Here is a 22,688-nt window from a genome sequence, read left to right on the forward strand (position 1 = left end):
GAATTATATATAAGCAAAATATTTAAGTAGTAATACCACTTAGTGCAAAATTCTGTATAAGCTTAGAGTAGGGAGATTACATTATAAGAACTGGTGTTTTTTCAAACTATGGACTTGGGTCCATTAATGACTCATCAAATTAGTTTAATAGCTCACAAACAGCATTTTTTCCTTTTTAATGGATTAAAATAGACTAGAAAATATTGGAGCTTTCAGAATATAGTAATAAACAGTTGTGGAACTTTTAATACAAAATGTTTGTATGTGTGTGTTGATTTGGGTGAAAATGTATTTGTTACTGTGGATTGCAGTCAAAAAGTATTGGAAATCCACCATAGGTTATTTTGATAAATAATTGTAGACATTATAAAAACCTTTAAAGTCCTGACATTCATCTGCTTTTAGAATTTGTTAGGTTTATATTTACATTTCAACTAATTGTTGTTGTTCAGTCATGTCTGACTCTGCGACTAGATGGGTTACAGCACACCAGGCTTCCCTGTCCTTCACTATCCCTCGGAGTTTGCTCAAACTCATGTCTGTTGAGTTCATGATGCCATCCAAGCATCTCATCCTCTGTTGCCCCTTCTCTTCCTGCCTTCAATCGTTCCAAGCATCAGGATCTTTTCCAGGAGTTGGCTCTTCACATCAGGTGGTCGGAGTACTGGGGCTTCAGCTCAGTATCAGTCCTTCCAGTGAATATACAGGGTTGATTTCTGATTTGATCTCCTTGTTGTCCAAGGACTCTCAAGAATCTTCTCCAGCACCACAGTTCAAAAGCATCAATTCTTCAGCACTTAGCCTTCTTTATGATCCAAATCTCACATCTATACATGACTACTGGAAAAACTATAGCTTTGACTATATGGACCTTTGTCAGAAAAGTGATGTTTCTGCTTTTTAATATGCTGTTTAGGTTTGTCATAGCTAATTACAGAAATATATTTTAGATGTAAGTATATAAATACATATATAAGTGTGCATTTTTTTTCTTTTTGGTCTTAATAGGTGCAATGGATGAGCTTCATAGTCTGGATCCAAGAAGGCAAGAATTATTGGAAGCTAGATTTACAGGAGTTGCAAGTGGGAGCACGGGGAGCACGGGCAGTTGCAGTGTTGGAGCTAAAGTGAGTAAAATTGTAATCTTTATTTGACATTTTTTCTTTGTATTAAAGTATGCATATTTTGTAAAGGATTCATATTTAACAGCAAGTTAGTACTTACTGTTATTTTTATAATGTATAGGAAAAAAATCCAGTGTTTTTATACCTGATTTCTAGTATAGCATATTATATTTTGCATACCATTATACAAAAGGCAAAATGGTTGTCTGAGGAGGCCTTACAAATAGCTGAAAAAAGAAAAGAAGCTAAAGGCAAAGGAGAAAAGGAAAGATAGACCCATTTGAATGCTGAGTTCCAGAGAATAGCAAGGAGAGATAAGAAAGCCTTCCTCAGTGATCAATGCAAAGAAATAGAGGAAAACGATAGAATGGGAAAGACTAGAGATCTCTTCAAGAAAGTTAGAGACACCAAGGGAACATTTCATGCAACGATGGGCTCAATAAAGGACAGAACTGGTATGGACCTAACAGAAGCAGAAGATATTAAGAAGAGGTGGCAAGAATACACAGAAGAACTGTACAAAAAAGATCTTCACGACCCAGATAATCACGATGGTGCGATCACTCAGCTAGAGCCAGACATCCTGGAGTGAGAAGTCAAGTGGGCCTTAGGAAGCATCACCACGAACAAAGCTAGTGGAGGTGATGGAATTCCAGTTGAGCTATTTCACATCCTCAAAGATGATGCTGTGAAAGTGCTGCACTCAATATGCTAGCAAATTTGGAAAACTTAGCAGTGGCCATGGGACTGGAAAAGGTCCGTTTTCATTCCAATCCCAAAGAAAGGCAATGCCAAAGAATGCTCAAACTACCGCACAATTGTACTCATCTCACACGCTAGCAAAGAAATGCTCAAAATTCTGCAAGACAGGCTTCAACAGTATGTGAACCATGAACTTCCAGATGTTCAAGCTGGATTTAGAAAAGGCAGAGGAACCAGAGATCAAACTGCCAAAATCCCTTGGATCATAGAAAAAGCAAGAGAGTTCCAGAAAAATATCTACTTCTGCTTTATTGACTGTGTCAAAGCCTTTGACTGTGTGGATCACAACAAACTATGGAAAATTCTTAAAGAGATGGTAATATCAGACTACCTTACCTGCCTCCTGAGAAATCTGTATGCAGGTCAAGAAGCAACAGTTAGAACTGGACATGGAACAACAGACTGGTTCCAAATGGGGAAAGGAGTATGTCAAGGCTGTGTATTGTCACTCTGCTTATTTACCTTATATGCAGAGTACATCATGCGAAATGCCAGGCTGGATGAAGCACAAGCTGGAATCAAGATTGTTGGGAGAAATATCAGTAACCTCAGATATGCAGATGACATTACATTTATGGCAGAAAGTGAAGAACCAAAGAGCCTGTTGATGAAAGTAAGAGGAGAGTGAAAAGTTGGCTTAAAACTCAACATTCAGAAAACTAAGATCATGGCATCTGGTCCCATCACTTCATGGTAAATAGATGGGGAAACAATGAAAACAGTGACAAATTTTATTTTTTTGTGCTCCAGAATCACTGCAGATGGTGACAGTGTCCATGAAATTAAAAGACGCTTACTCCTTGGAAGGAAAGTTATGACCAACCTAGACAGCATATGAAAAAGCAGAGACGTTACTTTTCCAACAAAGGTCCATCTAGTCAAGGCTATGGTTTTTCCATTAGTCACGTATGGATGTGAGAGTTGGACTATAAAGAAAGCTGAGCACCAAAGAATTTATGCTTTTGAAATGTGGTGTTTGAAAAGACTCCCGAGATTCCTTTGGATTGCAAGGAGATCAAACCAGTCCATCCCAAAGGAAATCAGTCCTGAGGATTCAATGAAAGGATTGATGCTGAAGCTGAAACTCCAATACTTTGGCTACCTGATGTGAAGAACTGACTCATTGGAAAAGACCCTAATGCTGGGAAAGATTGAAGGCAGGAGGAGAAGAGGATGACAGAGGATAAGATGGTTTGGATGCCATCACTGATTGGATGGACATGAGTTTGAGCAAGCTGAGGGAGTTGGTGATGGACAGGGGAGCCTGGCATGCTGCAGTCCTTGGGGTCGCAAAGAGTCAGACATGACTGAGGGACTAAACTGATACTGTATTTTGAGTATTTATGTTGTAATATAGCATAATAGGTTTCAAGAGTAAAAATGAATTTGGTAGATGCACTGTCTTTCTCCCATTACATAATTTTTACCTTTCCTTATCCTTTTTGTTTCTTCTTTGCCCCTGTAACTCATGTTCCTGTCATACATGTTCCTATTTGTACAGTAATCCACTGCTGCTACCTGCTGCATAAAATGGATAGTATATCTGTTATGGCTTCCAGTGATAGATATCAGGTTGTCTCTAACTCCCTGCTACCTCACATTGTGGTGAATTTCTTGTAGCTGTTCTCTTTTGTGACTTTGGCACCCCACTCCAGTACTCTTGCCTGGAAAATCCCATGGATGGAGGAGCCTGGTAGGCCACAGTCCATGGGGTCGCTAACAGTTGGACACGACTGAGCGACTTCACTTTCACTTTTCCCTTTCATGCACTGGAGAAGGAAATGGCAACCCACTCCAGTATTCTTGCCTGGAGAATCCCAGGGACGTCGGAGCCCGGTGGCAGCCGTCTATGGGGTCGCACAGAGTCGGACACGACTGAAGCGACTTAGCAGCAGCAGCAGCAAACATTTTTTTAATATATATTCCTAACATCAGATTTGATAGAGCGTAGGACATGTATAGATTTAAATTGAATAAATAGTGTGTGCTATTTATAACAGTTGTATAAAACTAATTTGCATTCAGCAGAGTGCATGAGTATTTCTGAATCTCTGTATCCAAGACACCCTTGGCATCATCCAGATTCCTCATGTTTGATAGCCCAGAAGGTATATCTTGCTGGGCTGCTGGGCTGCGCTGTCGCTTTATCATGTCTGACTCTTTGCTACCCCATGTAACCTGCGAGACTTCTCTGTCCATAGAGTTTTCTGGGCAAGGATACTGGAGTAGGTTGCCAGGGGATTTTCTCCACCCAAGGATTGAACCCATGTCTCTTTTGTCTCCTGTATTGTAGGTGGATTGTTTACCATTAGAGCCACTGGTTTTCATATGTCCCTTGTATAGTCTACATATTCCATGTTGATTACATACAGTATAGATAGCTTCTTTCATTTTGTCATGTCTGTTAACTTTGTTTATGGTATCCATCATATCCACCGTAAATGTGGTACAGAACTCTTTAATGTTGTTGTATTCAAACTCACTAATATTTTTTGCTTTATGGTCTATACCTTAGTATACCAACTTGTGGTTTTACTACGAAAAACAGTTGTCACTATTAACCGTCTGGATCAAATAGACCTTTTTGCTATGTTTATATTTTGTTATTTTACCAATTTTCAGCAATAAGAAAAAATATAATAGCAACTTTATTAGAAATTTTAATGTGAATTTAATCATACTTAAAAATCTCTTTGTATCAAGTAAATCTTGGTGCACAAGCATCGTAAAAGATGAAGGATATTGCTATGCATCCTTTGAGCTTAAAAATGGCCCAGGTTCTTGTTGCAGAACATTGTATGATGAAGTCCTCCAGTTGAATGAATTAATGGATGAGAGTAACATGTTTCCCTTTTTCCTCCCCTTAGAAATGTATTGTCCAGTTCATTGATTCTTGAATTTGAGAAAATTCATCTAGGATATTGTCATTTGAAGACTCAGATTTTATTTATGTTTATTGTCACCATCATCAGTTTTAGGTGCTGTTATCTCTTTATACTTATTTTCTGATTTGTGTAATAAATGTAAATTATCATCTGTCATTTTCTTCTCTTGATTGTCTTAAGTGGAAAATGAAAATTTCTTATTAGCTGGAGTCAATAAAAGCTAAAACCAGACTCCAAAGGTAGTTTCTTAGTCATTTATATGTTTTTGAAAGATGATGCAGTACTTTGAGGTAAAGAAAATAACTGGAGGATTATATTTATTTCACTATTGGCTCATCCTTTTAGGCCCTAAATCTGTATTGTTTTTTGGTTTCTACTATAGTAAATTATCACGAGGTTGCTCAAAACAGTATGCATTTATTATCTTATAGTTCTATAGCATCAGAAGTCTGAAACAAGTCTCACTGGGCTAAAATCAAGCTGTCTGCATTGCTGCATGTCTTTCTGGGGGCTTGAAGGAGCATCGATTTGCCATGCCTTTTCCAGCTGTGAGAGGCTGCCTGCATTCCTTCACTGGTGGTGTCCTTCCTCCATGTTCAGAGCCAGCATTGTTGCATCTCTCTTACTCTTCTTTGACAATCACATGTAATGGACCATAGCCTAGAAGGGCTCTTTACTTTTAATTGCTAATATGATTAGATTGGGCCCACCCCAATCTGAATAATCTGGTATAATTTCCCCATTTCAAAATTCTCATCCTTAATCACATCTGCAGAGTCCCTTTTGCCATATACAATAACATTCTGGTGTTTAGGGCATGGACATCACTGGGGAGCCAATATTCTGCCTTGTCATATCATCATTCTTCCGTTTTATTTTAGATGCTTCTCTTTGTTCAGCATACTTGAATAATTGATGAACAATGATAAGTAATGACTTCCTTTTATGATATAATAACAAAATATAGGAAAAATAAGATCAGTAAGATCTCATAATGTATTTTGGATTTACGAAAGCCGGTGGACATCTGGTAATTAATTGCAAGGTAGAAGGTGTTTTATTCTATTAAAAATAAATTCCTATTTTTATTCTGTGGATGGTCTCAAAGAATAAAAGTCCTGAAGTATTAATTATTACAAACTGACTTGAAAAAGAAGCCAGAAAGCTAAAGTTGGGTCCAGTGGACTCTGATGGTATTCTAAAAGTGAAATTCTTCTTCCCCACCCATGAGGCACAAATACAATTCCTTCTGTTTTATAGTTTTACTTTTGTATTTATTCTTTAGCCCATTGAGGCCTCATCTTTTATATAATATTGATAAAGCTCAGGTTTTATTTTTCTCCACATAGTAAACCAGTTTTCTCTACTTCTTAAATCATCCATATTTTTCCACTGATTTGTGATGCCACCTGTATCATATGTTAAGTTGTCATGTGTATATTCTGAGCTGTCTTTGAAATTTACCTTACATTCCAGTGGTCTTTCTATGTTCTTCTGTCAGTATTGTCATGTGTATATTCTGAGCTGTCTTTGAAATTTACCTTACATTCCAGTGATCTTTCTATGTTCTTCTGTCAGTATCACATAAAGAATATGATTGTATTTTGGTATGTCTTGTTTCTGTGGTAAAGCAAGTCTCTCCTTTAATCTTCTTTTGTAAGGTTGACTCAATTATTTATGGATCTTTATTCCCTCATATAAAATTTGAGCATCTCTTTACTTGTTAGCACTTGGGGATTATTCTTCTTTAATAACTTATTTGTATCTTTTTCCTTTAAAGATCAAATGGAATTTTTGTCCTAAATGCAGACTGATTTTGGGAGTATTGAAATGTTTATAAGATTAGGTTCTATTCCCAGTTTTTTAAGGAATCTCCACACTGTTCTCCATAGTGGCTGTACTAGTTTGCATTCCCACCAACAGTGTAAGAGGGTTCCCTTTTCTCCACACCCTCTCCAGCATTTATTGCTTGTAGACTTTTGGATAGCAGCCATTCTGACTGGTGTGAAATGATACCTCATTGTGGTTTTGATTTGCATTTCTCTAATAATGAGTGATGTTGAGCATCTTTTCATGTGTTTGTTAGCCATCTGTATGTCTTCTTTGGAGAAATGTCTGTTTAGTTCTTTGGCCCATTTTTAATAAGAGACACAGATGCATGGAACAATTTTATGGACTCTGAGGGAGAAGGTGAGGGTGGGACGTTCTGGGAGAATGGCATTGAGACATGTGTATTGTCATATGTGAAACAGAGCACCATTCCATGTTCGATGCATGTGACAAGGGCTCAGGGCCGGGGCAATGGGATGATCCAGAAGGATGGGATGGGGAGGGAGGTGGGTGGGGGGTCCAGGAAGGGGAACACATGTAAACCCATGGCTGATTCATGTCAATGTATGGCAAAAACTATTACAATATTGTAAAGTAATTAGCCCCCAACTAAAATAAATAAATTTATAAAATAAAAATAAATAAATAAATAAATAAATCACAAAAAAAAAAAAAAAAGATTAGGTTGTCCTATCTAAGTACATGAAATGTCTTTCGATTTGTTCAGTTCTCTCTGTAGAGATCTACAGAAGTTTTGGCTGTTTTTATGAATTTTGGGGGCTTATTTCTGGATAGTTGAAAGTTTTTGTGGCTAAAGTATTTTTTATTATATTTTCTAGGCTTTTGGTGGCCTAGGAGGTTTTTTATTTTTATAGACTGGTGTTGTATTTAGTAGTCTTACGTTGGTCTCTTTTATTGGTTGTACTACTTTGTTGATTATTTAGATTTGTCCAAGATAAATAGTTATTTTACCCAAATTGCAGTTTTATTTCTTATACTTCATATATGTGTGTGTGTGTGTATATGTATGTATATATACATTATTTATATTGGTCATGAGCTTCAGTACTCTGTCTTGTCTTGTTCAAGAGGAATCATCTAAAGTTTCTCCATTAAGTGTAATGTTTGCTGTAGATTATGTGTATGTAACCATGACCACATAGCAGAAGAGCTTTTCCATTCCTGGTTAGTTAAGAAGTTTTTGTTCATTTGTTTTAAAAATAGTAAGTGTAACAAATTTTAAAAAACATTGAACGTTGCATTTCTGGGATAAACCCAACTTGGTTATGATATACTATTTTAAAAATACTTTATTAGATTTAATACATGACTAGCTCTATTAATTAGGATTTGTACATTTATGGTTGTAAGAGAAATAGATGCACAGACCTGAAGAGTAATATTTTACTGAGTTTTGACAAATGTGTACACTTGTAATAATCCACATTCCTTTTAAGACATAGAACATTTTCATCACACCACCTTGTCTGTTTTATAAAACAGTATCACACTAGCCCCATAAAGTGAACTATTTTTTTTGCTATTTTCAATTTTTTCAACATTGTATATATGGTAGAAAATGTTCATGGGAAGATGAGTAGATGTTTACCTGTAAAACATCCTGGGGTTTGTTGTGAAGAAAGGTCTTGCACTATCATTTAAATTTCATTAATATTAATTAGTTTATTAATCTATTTCAGTTAAGCTTTTCAGACTTATTAGTGGATAGTTATAACACTTTAAAAAATCTCAATTCTTACTCATTTCTGTTTATTCTTTCAAATTCCCCTTTTCTGTTCATTCCTGCCAGAGCTCTAATTAAGTAACTGTTTCAAAGAATCTGATTTTAATCTGTTTCACTTTATTTTCCCCATTGATTTCTGTCATCATAATTTACTTGTTGGATTTGCTCTGTGGCTCTTCTTCCAGCTGTTGAGTTGAATGAGTTAGATTATTTATATGGCAACATAATTAATAGACAATAAAATGTATGGATTTTAAGTGACTTGTGCTGTAAGTTTTGTGAATGCATAAAATTGTGTAACCTCCTCCACAATTAGGATGTAAAATAGTTCTTAAAACATTCCCGCATGGCTTTTCTACTCTGCCCTTCAGGTTGCCTCTGGCAACCACTGATTTATTTACTGTTTTTATAGTTTTGCCTTTGCAAGCCTGTCATATAAATGCAGTCAGTATTGTAAATATGTAGCCTTAGATTCTGACTTCTTTTATCTTAGGAAAATGCATTCCTTTGAGATTCATCCATTGTTGCAATGTTATCAATAGTTAATTTTTATTGTTAAATAGTGTTCTCTTGTATAAAATATTGATATACTGATACAGTTGTTTTTTAAATTTTTATTAAAATATAATTGATTCACAGTGTTGTGTTTCAAGTGTACAGCAAAGTGATTCAGTTATACATACGTACATATATATATTTTCTTTAGATTCATTTCCATTATAGATTATTACAAGATATTGAGTATAGTTCCCTCTGCTATAAAGTAGGTCCTTGTTGGTTATCTGTTTTTTATATTGTAGCATGTAAAAATATACCACAATTATTTTTAATCCATTTCTACTAGATAAAGAACATCTAGGTTATTTTAAGCATTTTAAGGATTACAAATGCAGTTACTATAAATATTTGTATATTCACTCCTTTTAAGTTTCGTTATTTTGAGCTCTTCTTTTGTTATAGAATTAAATTTTTTGCATTGCTTTTTGAAAATACAGTTTGTGTGGTATCAGTCCTGAAATGTGCCCTGTTTTATAAATACTTCATATCTAATAGCTTCTAATTGTATTTGTTCAGATCTTGGATATCTCCTTGTGTTGTCAGCTTGAGCTATCTTTTTGAGGGAGTTATTTTTAAATCTTTAATTGTGATTATTGAGTATGCATTTCAGCTTGTAGTTTATCAGTTTTGGCTTGATCAGTCCTGGATGTTCATTGGAAGGACTGATGTTGAAGCTGAAACTCCAATACTTTGGCCACCTCATGCGAAGAGTTGACTCATTGAAAAAGATCCTGATGCTGGGAAGGATTGGGGGCAGGAGGAGAAGGGGACGATAGAGGATGAGATGGCTGGGTAGCATCACCGACTCGATAGACATGAGTTTGGGTAAACTCCGGGAGTTGGTGATGGACAGGGAGGCCTGGCATGCTGTGATTCATGGGATCGCAAAGAGTTGGACATGACTGAGCAACTGAACTGAACTGATTTTGATGCTACCTTTTTACATGCATATATCTTCTTTGGTTCTTTTCATGACTACATAATTATTTTTTAGAAAATATTTGTCTTTTTAGATCTTAAGAATACTGTCCTCAGCTTTGTTTTGGTTCATATGTGTCTTAGGTATGTTTTTCTGTTGCTTTATTTTTATTATTTTTAATTGTGTTTCTTGTAGACAATACGTCTCCTTTATGGGACGGAAAATGAGCATTTTTCTCAAATGGTGGATTCAGTCCGTTACACTTATTATAATTATTTTTATTTTCTGACTTGGTTCTGCCATCTATTGGTTGATATCTTCTAATTGTACTTGACTTTCATTCCCTTCCACTCCTTGCTTTCCATTGGACAGATGCAGTTTTTCCTGATGTCTTAAAGGTTATATGTTAAACAAAAAGTTACATATTCTATTTTTAGTTTTATGATGAAACTTTATAATCATTTATTTCTGTTCTCTCTCTAACTGGTATTTATGCATTCCTGCATGGTCGCCTCTGCGCACCCCCCTCCCCTACCTTTTTGAAACACTTTCTACTTTGAAAAGTAATATTGTACTTACAGAAAAGTTGGAAGTATTTTACAAGAATACTTATATACTCTTTATCTAGATTTAAGAAATGTAAGCATTTTTGTCAATTTTGTGCTCATGTGTATATACACATCTCTATCATCTCTTTCAGGTATCACTGTAGTCTCTCTGATAAATGTGAACAGACCTATGGCTGATTCATGTTGCTGTTTGGTAGAAACTTAACACTGTAAAGCAGTTTTTCTTCAATTGAAAAAAAAAAAGAAAACTGTAAACAGACCTTTTCAAGGAACCTTACTTCATTTTAGTGGGGAATGGTACTTAGGAACCAAGCTAGGTATGCTTAATGTTATGTGGCAGTCTCTTAGAAGAGTGTCAGCTAATGTAGGAAGAATATAGACTCAGAAAATCAACACAGTGTTTCCCAGTACTGATTAAAGTTAAGGATCATCAATGGATGCTAAAGCCATTTAGTAAAATGTTTTGGAGAACAGTGTTTTACAAGGTTTCAGAGTTTCACCCTATTGTTGTTCAGTTGCCAAGTCGTGTCACAACTCTCTGTGACCTCATGAATTGTAGCATACCAGTCTTCCCTGTCCTTCACTATTTCCCAGAGTTTGCTCAAACTCACGTTCACTGAATCATTGAATCACTGATGCCATCCAATCCAACCATCTTAATATCTGTCGCCCCTTTGTCTTGCCCTCAGTCTTTCACAGACTCAGGGACTTTGCCAGTGAATCATCTGTTCACATCAGGTGGTCAAAGTATTGGAGCTTCAGCCTGAGTCCTTCCAGTGAATATTCAGGATTGATTTCCTTTGGGATTGACTGGTTTGATCTTGCAGTCCAAGGGACTCTCAAGAGTCTTCTCTAGCACCAGCTCAAAAACTTCAATTCTTCAGCTCTCAGCCTTCTTTATGGTCCAACTCTCACATTGTTACATGACTACTGGAGAAACCATAGGTTTGACTTGACAGACCTTTGTCTTTGCCTTTTAATACGCTGTCTGGGTTTGTCATTGCTTCTCTTCCCAGGAGCAAGTATCTTTTAATTTCATGACTGCAGTCACCATGTGCAGTGATTTTAGAGCCCAAGAGAATAAAATCTGTCACTGTTTCCGTTTTCCCCCATCTATTTGCCATGAACTGATGGGACCTGATGCCATGATCTTCGTTTTTTGAATGTTGAATTTTAAGCCAGCCTTTTCACTCTCCTGTCTCACCTTCATCAAGGGGCTCTTCAGTTCCTCTCTACTTTCTGCCATTAGAGTGGTATCATCTGCATATCTGAGGTTGTTGTTACTTCTTTTGGCAATCTTGATTCCAGCTTGATTCATCCAGCCCAGTATTTCACATGACATATTCTGCATAGAAGTGATATAAGCCAGATAACAATATACAGCCTTGACGTGCTCCTTTCCCCAATTTTGAACCAGCTCTTTGTTCCATGTCCAGTACTAACTTGCTTCTTGTCCTGCATACAGGTTTCTCAGGAGGCAAGTAAGATGGTCAGGTATAGCCATCTCTTTAAGAATTTTCCAATTTGTTGTGATCCACACAGTCAAATGCTTTAGTGTAGTCAGTGAAGCAGAAGTAGATGTTTTTCTGAAATTCCCTTGTTTTTTCTATGCTCCATCAGATGTTAGCAGTTTGATCTCTGGTTCCTCTGCCTTTTCTAAATCCAGCTTGTACATCTGAAAGTTCTTGATTGACGTACTGCTGAAGCCTAGCTTGAAGGATTTTGAGCACAATCTTGCTAGCATGTTAAATGAATGCAGTTGTATGGTAATTTGAACATTATTTGGTATTGTCTTTCTTTGGGACTGACTGGAACGAAAACTGACCTTTTCCAGTCCTGTGATCACTGCTGAGTTTTCCAAATTTGCTAGCGTATTGAGTACAGCACTTTAACAGAATCATCTTTTAGGATTTGAAATAGCTCAACTGGAATTCCATCACCTCCACTAGCTTTGTTCATAATAAGGCTTCCTAAGGCCCACTTGACTTTACACTGTAGGATGTCTGGCTGTAGGTGAGTGACCACAGCATTGTGGTCATCTGCATCATTAAGACCGTTTTTGTATAGTTCTTCTGTGTATTCTTGTCAACTCTTCTTAATCTCTTCTGCTTCTGTTAGGTCCTTGCTGTTTCTGTCCTTTGTCGTGCCCATCTTTGCATAAAATGTTCCTTTTGTATCTCTTTTTCTTGAAAAAATCTCTAGTCTTTCCCATTCTGCTGTTTTTCTCTCTTTCTTTGAATTGTTTACTTAAGGCGGCTTTCTTATCTCTCCTTGCTATGCTTTGGAGCTCCCCATTCAGTTGGGTATATCTTTCCCTTTCTCCTTTGCTTCTTTTTTTTTCTTCTTTTCTCAGCTATTTGTAAGGTCTCCTCAGACAACCACTTTGCCTTCTTGCATTCCTTTTTCTTGGGGATGGTCACCACCTCCTGTGCAATGTTACAAACCTCCATCCATAGTTTTTCAGGTGTTCTGTCTACCAGATCTAATCCCTTGAATCTATTCGTCATCTCTACTGTAATCATACAGGGTTTGATTTAGGTCATCCCTGAATAGCCTAGTGGTTTTTCCTTCTTTCTTCAACGTGAGCCTGAATTTTGTAATAAGGAGCTGATGATCTGAGCCGCAGTCTTCTCCAAGTCTTGTCTTTGCTGACTGTATAGAGCTTCTCCACCTTTGGCTGCAAAGAATATAATCAATCTGATTTCAGTATTGACCATCTGGTGATGTCCATGTATAGAATCGTCTCTTGTGTTGTTGGAAGAGGGTGCTTGCTATGACCAGTGTGTTTTCTTGGCAAAACTCTGTTAGCCTTTGCCCTGCTTCATTTTGTACTCCCAAGGCCAAACTTGCCCAATACTCCAGGTATCTCTTGACTTTTTGCTTTTGCATTCCAGTCCCATATCGTGAAAAGAACATCTTTTGGGGGCGTTGGTTCTAGAAGGTCTTGTAGGTCTTCATAGAATCGTTTAACTTCAGCTTCTTTGGCATTAGTGTTTGGGGCATAGACTTGGATTACTGTGATGTTGAATGGTTTGCCTTGGAAACAAACCAAGATTGTTCGTTTTTGAGATTGCACTGCTGCTGCTGCTGCTGCTAAGTCGCTTCAGTCGTGTCCGACTCTGTGCGACCCCATAGACGGCAGCCCACCAGGCTCCGCCGTCCCTGGGATTCTCCAAGCAAGAACACTGGAGTGGGTTGCCATTTCCTTCTCCAATGCATGAAAGTGAAAAGTGAAAGTGAAATCGCTCAGTCGTGTCCGACTCTTAGCGACCCCATGGACTGCAGCCTACCAGGCTCCTCCGTCCATGGGATTTTCCAGGCAAGAGTACTGGAATGGGGTGCCATTACCTTCTCCGGAGATTGCACTAAGTACTGCATTTTGGACTCTTTTGTTGGCTATGAGGCTACTCCATTCCTTCTAAGGGATTCTTGCCCACAGTAGTAGATATAATGGTCATCTAAAAAAATTTCACCATTTCCATCCTTTTTATTTCACTGATTGCTAAAATGTTAATGCTCACTCTTGCCATCTCCTATTTGACCACATCCAATTTACCTTGCCTTGGAAACGAACAAAGATCATTCTGTCGTTTTTGAGATTGCATGCAAGTACTGCAATTCGGACTCTCTGGTTGACCATGATGGCTACTCCATTTCTTCTAAGGGATTCCTGCCCACAGTAGTAGATACAATGGTCATCTGAGTTAAATTCACCCATTCCAGTCCATCTTCGTTTGCTGATTCCTAGAATGTCGACGTTCACTCTTGCCATCTCCTGTTTGACCACTTCCAATTTGCCTTGATTCATGGACCTAACATTCCAGGTTCCTATGCAATATTGCTCTTTACGGCATTGGACTTCGCGTCTATCACCAGTCACATCCACAACTGGGTATTGTTTTTGCTTTGGCTCCATCCCATCATTCTTTCTGGAGTTATTTCTCCACTGATTTCCAGTAGCATATTGGGCACCTACCGACCTGGGGAGTTCATCTTTCAGTGTCCTGTCTTTTTGCCTTTTCATACTGTTCATGGGATTCTCAAGGCAAGAATACTGAAGTGGTTTGCCATGCCCTTCTCCAGTGGACCACATTCTGTCACGGTAATCCAAGTGGACCTTCTCCAGTGGACCACATTCAGTATCACGGTAATCCAAGTCTATGCCCCGACCAGTAACGCTGAAGAAGCTGAACTTGAACGGTTCTGTGAAGACCTACAAGACCTTCTAGAACTAACACCCAAAAAAGATGTCCTTTTCATTATAGGGGACTGGAATGCAAAAGTAGGAAGTCAGAAAACACCTGGAGTAACAAGCAAATTTGGCCTTGGAGTACAGAAGGAAGCAGGGCAAAGGCTAATAGAGTTTTGCCAAGAGAATGCACTGGTCATAGCAAACACCCTCTTCCAACAACACAAGAGAATACTCTACATGGACATCACCAGATGGTCAACACCGAAATCGGATTGATTATTTTCTTTGCAGCCAAAGATGGAGAAACTCTATACAGTCAGCAAAAACAAGACTAGGAGCAGACAGTGGCTCAGATCATGAACTCCTTATTGCCAAATTTAGACTTAAATTGAGGAAAGTAGGGAACACCACTAGACCATTCAGGTATATGACCTAAATCAAATCCCTTATGATTATACAGTGGAAGTGAAAATAGATTTAAGGGACTAGATCTGATAGACAGAGTGCCTGATGAACTATGGACAGAGGTTCGTGACATTGTACAGGAGACAGGGATCAAGACCATCCCCATGGAAAAGAAATGCAAAAAAGCAAAATGGCTGTCTGAGGAGGCCTTAACAAATAGCTGGGAAAAGAAGAGAAGCGAAAAGCAAAGGAGAAAAGGAAAGATATTCCCATCTGAATGCAGAATTCCAAAGAATAGCAAGGAGAGATAAGAAAGCCTTCCTCAGCGATCAGTGCAAAGAAATAGAGGAAAACAACAGAATGGGAAAGACTAGAGAACTCTTCAGGAAAATTAGAGATACCAAGGGAACATTTCATGCAAAGATGGGCTCAATAAAGGACAGAAACGGTTTGGACCTAACAGAAACAGAAGATATTAAGACGAGGTGGCAAGACTACACAGAAGAACTGTACAAAAAAGATCTTCATGACCCAGATAATCACGATGGTGTGATCACTCACCTACAGCCAGACATCCTGGAATGTGAAGTCAGGTGGGCCTTAGAAAGCATCACTACGAACAAAGCTAGTGGAGGTGATGGAATTCCAGTTGAGCTATTTCAAATCCTGAAAGATGATGCTGTGAAAGTGCTGTACTCGATATGCCAGGAAATCTGGAAAACTCAGCAGTGGCCACAGGACTGGAAAAGGTCAGTTTTCATTCCAATCCCAAAGAAAGGCAATGCCAAAGAATGTTCAAACTACTGCACAATTGCTCTCATCTCACACGCTAGTAAAGTAATGCTCAAAATTCTCCAAGCCAAGCTTCAGCAATACGTGAACCGTGAACTTCCAGATGTTCAAGCTGGATTTAGAAAAGGCAGAGGAACCAGAGATCAAATTGCCAACTTCTGCTGGATCATCGAAAAAGCAAAAGAGTTCCAGAAAAACATCTATTTCTGCTTTATTGACTATGCCAAAGCCTTTGACTGTGTGGATCACAATAAACTGTGGAAAATTCTGAAAGAGATGGGAATACCAGACCATCTGACCTGTCTCTTGAGAAACCTGTATGCAGGTCAGGAAGCAACAGTTAGAACTGGACATGGAACAACAGACTGGTTCTAAATAGGAAAAGGAGTACGTCAATGCTATATATTGTTACCCTGCTTATTTAACTTATATGCAGAGTATATCATGAGAAATGCTGGGCTGGAAGAAACACAAGCTGAAATCAAGATTGCCGGGAGAAATATCAATAACCTCAGATATGCAGATGACACCACCGTTATGTCAGAAAGTGAAGAAGAACTAAAGAGCCTCTTGATCAAAGTGGAAGAGGAGAGTGAAAAAGTTGGCTTAAAGCTCAACATTCAGAAAACTAAGATCATGGCATCTGGTCCCATCACTTCATGGGAAATAGATGGGGAAACAGTGGAAACATTGTCAGAGTTTATTTTTGGGGGCTCCAAAATCACTGCTGATGGTGATTGCAGCCATGAAGTTATAAGACGCTTACTCCTTAGAAGGAAGGTGATGACCAACCTAGATAGCATATTAAAAAGCAGAGACATTACTTTGCCAACAAAAATCCGTCTGGTCAAGCTATGGTTTTTCCAGTGGTCATGTATGGATGTGAGAGTTGGACGGTGAAGAAAGCTAAGCACCGAAAAATTGATGCTTTTGAAGTGTGGTGTTGGAGAAGACTCTTGAGAGTCCCTTGGACTGCAAGGAGATCCAACCAGTCCATCATAAAGGAGATCAGTCCTGGGTGTTCATTGGAAGGACTGATGTTGAAACTGAAACTTCAATACTTTGGCCACCTGATGCGAAGAGTTGACTCTTTGGAAAAGACCCTAATGCTGGGAAGGATTGGCGGCAGGAGGAGAAGGGTACGACAGAGGATGAGATGGTTGGATGATATCACCGACTCGATGGACATGGGTTTGGGTAGACTCCTAGAGTTGGTGATGAACAGCGAGGCCTGGCGTGCTGCAATTCATGGGGTTGCAAAGGATCGGACATGACTGAGCAACTGAACTGAACTGAATTTACCTTGATTTGTGGACCTAACGTTCCAGGTACCCATGCAGTACTGTTTTTTTACAGCATCAGACTTGACTTTTACCACCAGTCTCATCCACAGCTCGGCGTCCTTTCTGGTTTGACCCAGACTCTGCATTCTTTCCGGAGCTATTTCTCTGGTCTTTCCCAGTAGCATGTTGGACACCTACCATCCTGGAGGGCTCATCTTTCTGTATAATATCTTCTTGCCTTTTTATACTGTTCATGGGGTTCAGTGCAAGAATACTGAAGTTTTTTTCCATTCCCTTCTCCACCCTATAGATTAGTTATTAATTATAAAGGAGTAAATGTGCCTTTAAAGTAGAGAGAGATGTTCGTTACCACCATCGTAAATAAGGGTAAGCTTTGCACTGGTCATGTCACAGAGAGCTTGACATTATGCACATCTTGAGGGTGATGTAATAGGAGTAACACTCATCACCTCTAGTTTTCATTGCAGAAATATTTGATTTAAATTGGTGGCCAGTGCCATGAAGAGCAAACAGAAGTAGAGGGACCATTCTAGGTCAGATGAGACAAAAGAGACTTATTAGCCAAATGCAGTGTGACTCTAGATCCTGATTTCCTCCTGGATTGGGAGAAAAACAATTTTAAAGGACATTTTTGAGACAACAGTGAAAATTTGAGTGTGGAGTGTATGTTGGATGATGATACCGCACTAATGTGGGTTTTGTTGTTCTTTGGGGGATAAGCTTGTGTTTTAAAAATACTTAAATTTAATAATACAGGTAAAGATTAGAGAGGGCTTCCCTGGTGGCTCAGTGGTGAAGAACCCGCCTGCCATTGCAGGAGATGTGGGTTCGATGCTTGGGTTAGGAAGATCCCCTGGAGGAGAAAATGGCAACCCACTCCAGTATTCTTACCTGGGATTTCTCATGGACAGAGGAGCCTGTTAGACTATAGTCCATGGGGTATCGAAAGAGTCGGACATGGCTGAGCAAATAGACAATAACAAACAACAGAACCTTACAGGATGGCAGATAGTGGTGAGCAATGACTCTTAACAGTGTTTTTATTTGAATATTGTGATAGCGTGCCTGTGAAATGCATTGTTAATAGTAGGCAGATTTCAATAATAGTAACACCAGGAGTTTGTAATGTGGAAATAAAACCATTTGAAGAATCAAATTTCTGATAATGATCATGCTCTGAGAGAAGAGGAATGAGGGAGAAAGATAAGAAAATCATCTAGGAATATAGAATAGTTCATTAAGATTTGATTTTTCTCTAGAGAAAAATAGGGTTGTATGTTTGCTGAAAATAAGAAAGTAATAAGCAGAAGAGCAGAGATACTATACATAGAACTTTTACTATGATGGGGTATAGGAGGAGGAACAAAAAGAAAGTCTAATAAATATGAGGAAGAAAGGGGAAACGTTTTTACCTGCTTTTGTAGAATATAGTAGAAGTAAAGCCAAGTGTATAGTATGATAAAAAATGAGAATATATCTTTAGGCAATTGACAGGAAACACCCCAAAATGACAAAGGTTGGAATTTACCAGAAAGAAAATATTTCAGATAATCATAAAGTAAAAGACAGTAGAATTAAATACAAATTTGAGATCAGTATCTCCTCAACTTCAGACCCTTCCGAAGACTTACCATCACAGTTAAAATGAAATGCTCTTAGTAGATCTTCTGATCTAGTTCTAGACTAACGACCCTATTTGACTAACTGTTCCACTACTGCACTCACACTGGTTTATTTGCCAGTTGCCTCAAATGTGCTTATCCAACTTCAGGTTTCTGCTCAAATGTCACCTCTTTACATAGGCATTCCATGATTCTCTGTGTATGATATTCCTATACCACTCTCCCTTTCTCCACTTAGTTTTTAAGAAGTACTTACTGGTTTCTTAACATGTTACTAAATACTTACATGTTTGTTTATTGTCTGTTTCCCTTCTTGTAGTGTAAACTTCACGAGCACTTGAATCTAAGTCTTTTTCTATTATATCCCTAGCATCTACGACAATAGTAAGGCCCTCAATAATTATTTTTGAATGTGTGTAAGTGTTAGTTGCTTAGTTGTGTCCGATTCTTTGTGATGCCATGGACTGGAGCCTATCAGGCTCCTCTGTCCATGAGATTCTCCAGGCGAGAATAGTGGAGTGGGTAGCCATTCCCTTCTTCAAGGGATCTTCCTGACCAAGGTCACCTGCATTTCAGGCAGATTCTTTACAATGTGAACCAACAAGAAATCCCTTTGAATGCATGAATGAGTATCAGATGAAACAGTCTTGAAAAGCCTGAATGGAACAAAGGTAGATACTATTTAAGGATTGTGCTGTGCTGTGCTTAGTCGCTCAGTCATGTCCAACTCTTTGCGACCCCGTGGACTGTAGTCTACCAGGCTCCTCTGTCCATGGCGATTCTCCAGGCAAGAATATTGGAGTGGGTTGCCATGCCCTCCTCCAGGCTATCTTGCTAACCCAGGGATCAAACCCAGGTTTCCCAAATTGCAGGCAGATTCTTTACTGTTTGAGCCACCAGGAAGAAAGATATGACAGTTACCAACTTTTATATATCAAACAGTTCCAAAAGTACATATTGAATTTATTAAAGTAGAGCTATATTGAGGGGTTCTTTTGGATTTTGTTCAAAAATATATAGAAGAGCAAGGCCATAGGATTTTTACAATATGATCATACACACAATAATCAGTACTCTTCATTCAAAGATTCTATTATTACAGATTCACATATTTGCTAAAATTTATTTGTAACTTCAAAACCCAAACTTCTGTTGCTTTTGCTGCTCATTCAAGGGCCTGCACATATGCAGGGTGGTGAAAAATTTGAGTCACCTGAGGCTAAACAAAGTAACACTCAGCCTATATTTTAAGCTCTTATACTGTAAACAAGTAACTCTTTTCTCAGTTTACTTGATGCCATATTTCTCCACATTTTTGTGCTTTTTTTTATTGGTAGTTTTCCTGTTTAAAATAGCCCCTCAGGGTTGTAGTAAAGTGTTGTGTAGTGTTCTAAGCACAAGAAGACTGTGATGTGCCTTAGGGAGAAAATATGCCTGTTAGATTAGCTTCATTCAGGCATGAGTTATAGTGTTGTTTGCCATGCAGTCAGTGTGACAGTGTATATTAAATAATGTGTCTTTAACCAGAAGCACACTTTTATATAAAACAAGATTATGTATTGATTGGTTGGTGAAATTGTGATGAGAACCTTGCAGGAACCTAATCCTGTAGTTCTCTTAGCATCAAGAATGTATCATTTGCTAATTCAGTGTTCATAGCTGATAACAAACACTAGGAGAGAGAGAACTTATATTCTGTCATATGCTACTTCTCTTCCCTTAATCCCAAGATTGCTTCACCTGTTAATTTTACTTGCCCCAGATCCTTGTGGCATGAGTTTGTGGCTCTGTTGCAGGATTATAGGTAGAAAGTAAAGGTACATGTTATAAATTATACTGATGTAAAGTTACAGTGTATCTATCATTTTGGGATAAAGAGCCAATGTAAAGATTTATTTTCTTATATTACATAGTAAGGAGTTACACACAATTTAAAGAATAAGAAAGTTTATTATTTAAAGTATCTTTGAAGATACTTTGAAAATAAAACTTTATCAGGAAGCAGGAGAAGCTGTGATACCACTGAGCTAAATTCTTCATCTTTCATGGCAAGGTCCATAAAGAATGATTGAAATGTAGTATTTTACTGTATAGTGAAATACTCCTCTCCTGTTTGAAAGAAAGGAAATAGCAAAGGAAAAGGGGAATGAAGCTATCTACGTATTGATTTGGAGTTTTTCCAATGTGTATTAACAGAAAAGAAAGCAATACAGGACAGTTACCTTCTGAGTAAGAAGGGAGAAATCAATGAACGTATCTTTAATTTATTATTGTAGACATAAAGCCTTAGAAACATAATAAGAAATGAAGTAGCTTGCATTGCCTGTTGAAAATTTGAATTGAAAACAATTTTTTTTTTTTAAAGTGGTTGCCTCAGTGACAGTTCAGTTCATTTTAGTCGCTCAGTCATGTCCACTCTGCTACACCATGGACTGCAGCACGCCAGGCTTCCCTGTCTATCATCAACTCCCAGAGTTTACTCAAACTCATGTCCATTGAGTCGGTGATGCCATCCAACCATCTCATCCTGTCATCCTCTTCTCCTCCCACCTTCAGTCTTTCCAAGCATCAGGGTCTTTTTAAATGAATCAGTTTTTCACATCAGGTGGCCAAAGTATTGGAGCTTCAGCTTCAGCATCAGTCCTTCCAATGAATATTCAGGACTGATTTCCTTTAGGATGGACTGGTTGCATCTCCTTGCAGCCCAAGGGACTCTCAAGAGTCTTTTCCAACACCACGGTTCAAGAGCATCAGGTCTTCGGCACTCAGCTTTCTTTATAGTCCAACTCTCACATCCATACATCACTACTGGAAAAACCATAGCTTTGATGAGATAGACTTTTGTTGGCAAAGTAATGTCTCTGCTTTTTAATATGCTGTATAGGTTAGTCATAACTTTTCTTCCAAGGAGCAAGCGTCTTTTAATTTCATGGCTGCAGTCACCATCTGCAGTCATTTTGGAGCCCCCCAAAATAAAGTCTGTCGCTGTTTCTATTGTTTCTCCATCTATTTGCCATGAAGTGGTGGGGCCGGATGCCATGATCTTAGTTTTCTGAATGTTGAATTTTAAGCCAACTTTTTCACTCTCCTCTTCACTTTCATCGAGAGGATCTTGAGTTCTTCTTCACTTTCTGCCGTAAGGGTGGTGTCATCTGCATATTTGAGGTTATTGATATTTCTTCTGTATCTTGATTCCAGCTTGTGCTTCATCCAGTCCAGCATTTCTCATGATGTACTCTGCATATAAGTTAAATAAGCAGGGTGACAATATATAGTATTAACATACTCCTTTCCCTTTTGGAACCAGTCCATTGTTCCATGTCCAGTTCTAGCCGTTGCTTCTTAACCTGAACACAGATTTCTCAGGAGGCAAGTCAGGTGATCTGGTATCCCCATCTCTTGAAGAATTTTCCACAATTTGTGGTGATCCACACAGTCAAAGGCTTTGGCATTGTCAATCAAGCAGAAGTAGATGTTTTTCTGGAACTCTTTTGCTTTTTCGATGATCCAGCGGATACTGGCAGTTTGATCTCTGGTTCCTCTGCCTTTTCTAAATCCAGCTTGAGCGTCTGGAAGTTCACGGTTCATGTACTGTTGAAGCCTGGCTTGGAGAATTTTGAGCATTATTTTGCTAGTGTGTGAGATGAGTGCAATTGTGCTGTAGTCTGAACATTCTTTGGCATTGCCTTTCTTGGAGATTGGAATGAAAACTGACCTTTTCCAGTCCTGTGGCCACTGCTGAGTTTTCCAAATTTGCTGGCATATTGAGTGCAACACTTTCACAGCATCATCTTTGAGGATTTGAAATAGCTCAACTGGAATTCCATCACCTCCATTAGCTTTGTTTGTGGTGATCCTTCCTAAGGCCCACTTGACTTCACATTACAGGATGTCTGACTCTAGGTGAGTGATTGCACCATCGTGATTATTTGGTTCATGAAGATCTTTTTTGTATAGTTCTTCTGTGTATTCTTGCCATCTC

General features: G+C 38.4%; 1 protein-coding gene across 2 annotated transcripts in view; it reads left to right on the forward strand.

Moving 5' to 3' along the window:
* Positions 1 to 22,688, forward strand: part of TLK1 (tousled like kinase 1) — a 179,858-nt gene that overhangs the window by 61,473 nt on the left and 95,697 nt on the right. For both annotated transcript variants that reach the window (XM_081577836.1, XM_081577835.1), the window contains exon 2: positions 1,009 to 1,127. Coding sequence is in view for 1 of the 2 variants with exons in the window: in XM_081577835.1 (XP_081433961.1) it covers positions 1,009 to 1,127 (119 nt within the window). In the remaining variant the exon portion in view is untranslated. The remainder of the gene's footprint in view (positions 1 to 1,008; positions 1,128 to 22,688) is intronic.

The sequence above is a fragment of the Giraffa tippelskirchi genome, chromosome 3, assembly GCF_054371585.1.
Source record: "Giraffa tippelskirchi isolate mGirTip1 chromosome 3, T2T-mGirTip1v1.2.pri, whole genome shotgun sequence".
Taxonomy (NCBI): Eukaryota; Metazoa; Chordata; class Mammalia; order Artiodactyla; family Giraffidae; genus Giraffa; species Giraffa tippelskirchi.